The following is a 1837-nucleotide window of genomic DNA, read 5'->3' on the forward strand; positions in this document are numbered from 1 at the left end:
GTGCGGGTTACCAGCCGGACGAGCATTGGCGGGGACTGTCACCCAGCTCCATGGCTGACTACGAACTTTTGCGTGCCCAAGGAGCCGGGCCGGCAGCCCTGTACGCCATGATAGGTGAAAGCATTGGTGAGGCCCTGACTAACGTCATGGCTGACCGTGCCATGGACAGCATCAACAGGTTTGATACCATGGTCGAAAACGGCGAGGCAAGTTCCCGGCCCGAGCCTGTCACAACTGAACAGGCTGTGGCTACGGCTTTGGACAATCTGACAGCAGAGAAATGTCGAATAGGCGTTGTCCCCTGTCCAGACGACGACTATCGACCTTATGTGGCGAGCGCAAAGGCTGGGGCCATCTCGACGACAGTACACCACTACGCTTCAACCAGGTAAATCCCAAGAGGAAGGACTCCCAGAGCAACGTGAGGTATGAGAAGTACAAGCGTGCTCGGACTTATGGGGAGTACAGGGTACTGAACCCTGCCCTGGCTCAGGCGGACCTCAGGAACGATCTGAGTCATGGATACTTAGAAATTCTTGGCCATGGGAACCTGGTTCCTCCCCGGCCTCCGCCCACTGCGCGAACCGCTCCGACTCCTGGACCCACTCCAGGGACCGGACATCGGTGCATTCCGGGCATAGAGCAAGGGATTACGATGGACAACAAGGAGGAGTTTTGTAAGAACGGCGGCATGCAGCTCATGTACGAGCGCTTGTCCGCAGGCACAAAGAAGACCTATGAGTCCTCCTTAAAGAAGTGGCACTTATGGCGTCATGTACGCCGAAAACCATTTATGTTAGGCACCGACGACGAGGCTGAGGAAAACGATCTTATGGAATTTGTCTACTGGGCTGGCATAGGCCATGGATACAAGCATTCCACCCTTCATGTGTGTCTATATGCACTCAGGTTTGCACATCTGGTCGCAGATGGCAGGGATATTCTCAAGGACAAGTTGCGACTTAAGATGGCCATGGCTGGCTTGAAGCGTCGACAGAAGTCCCCCAAGCGCAAGCATCCGGTGACAGTGGCACATATTAAGCAGATCCAACTGGGGTTGGACACTGGGCTGTGGGATGACTTGCTGTTACTCACCGCGGTGTCTTTCGGTTTCTCCTTTTGCTGCGTGCCTGTGAATACCTGTCAAAGGATGGTGTGGTCCACGAGGACAAGGTCCTCCGCATGGAGCATCTCCACATCTTCCAGGCAGGTCACAAGTTGGGGTGGGAACAAATTATGGCAGCGGACGAGTTGGTCATCCACATCCCAGGCTCCAAAACAGACATCTACAACGACGGTTACAAGCTCAATATCAAACTGCGAGCAGGTGACACGCCGTCTGACATCAACCCGTTATGCCTCCTTAGGCAGCTGTACACAATGAACCCAGCCCGCTTCGGAGCCAACGGGTCCAAGCGGCCCGTGTTCTGCTTAGCCTGCGGTAGGGTCCTGGAGCGTAGCACAGTTAACACAGCGCTCAAAGCAGCGGCGGTGGCTCTGGGTTTGGACCCTGCTGATCACGCCACCCATTCGCTGCGGGCTGGTGGAGCTACAGCCTTGTATGCCATCGGGTGGCCTCCTTCAAAGATCCAGCGTCGAGGGCGGTGGCTGTCTGATTGTTGGTTACTGTATATTTGGCCGGACAGGGAGGAGGCAACAGGTCTCATGGAAGACGTGGTCTCCAGTCCGGCCCCCTTGTTCCATATTTAAAAAAAAAGAAAATTACTTTCCTCATTATGTTGCAGAAGTATGGCTGAGGTGGCTGCGCCATCCAAGCGCGGTCCGTCGGCCTTCATCCTGGCATATTTAATTGAAACTGAGCTCAACCTCCCCTCGA

General features: G+C 55.0%; 1 protein-coding gene across 1 annotated transcript in view; it reads right to left on the minus strand.

Annotated features, from left to right (window-relative positions):
- Positions 1-1837, minus strand: part of AURANDRAFT_68239 (hypothetical protein) — a gene marked incomplete at both ends in the record, with an annotated part of 41728 nt that overhangs the window by 38233 nt on the left and 1658 nt on the right. The window contains one exon of the mRNA XM_009043884.1: positions 1096-1140. Coding sequence (XP_009042132.1) covers positions 1096-1140 — 45 coding nt within the window. The remainder of the gene's footprint in view (positions 1-1095; positions 1141-1837) is intronic.

The sequence above is a fragment of the Aureococcus anophagefferens genome (genome assembly GCF_000186865.1).
Source record: "Aureococcus anophagefferens unplaced genomic scaffold AURANscaffold_77, whole genome shotgun sequence".
Lineage (NCBI taxonomy): Eukaryota > Pelagophyceae > Pelagomonadales > Pelagomonadaceae > Aureococcus > Aureococcus anophagefferens.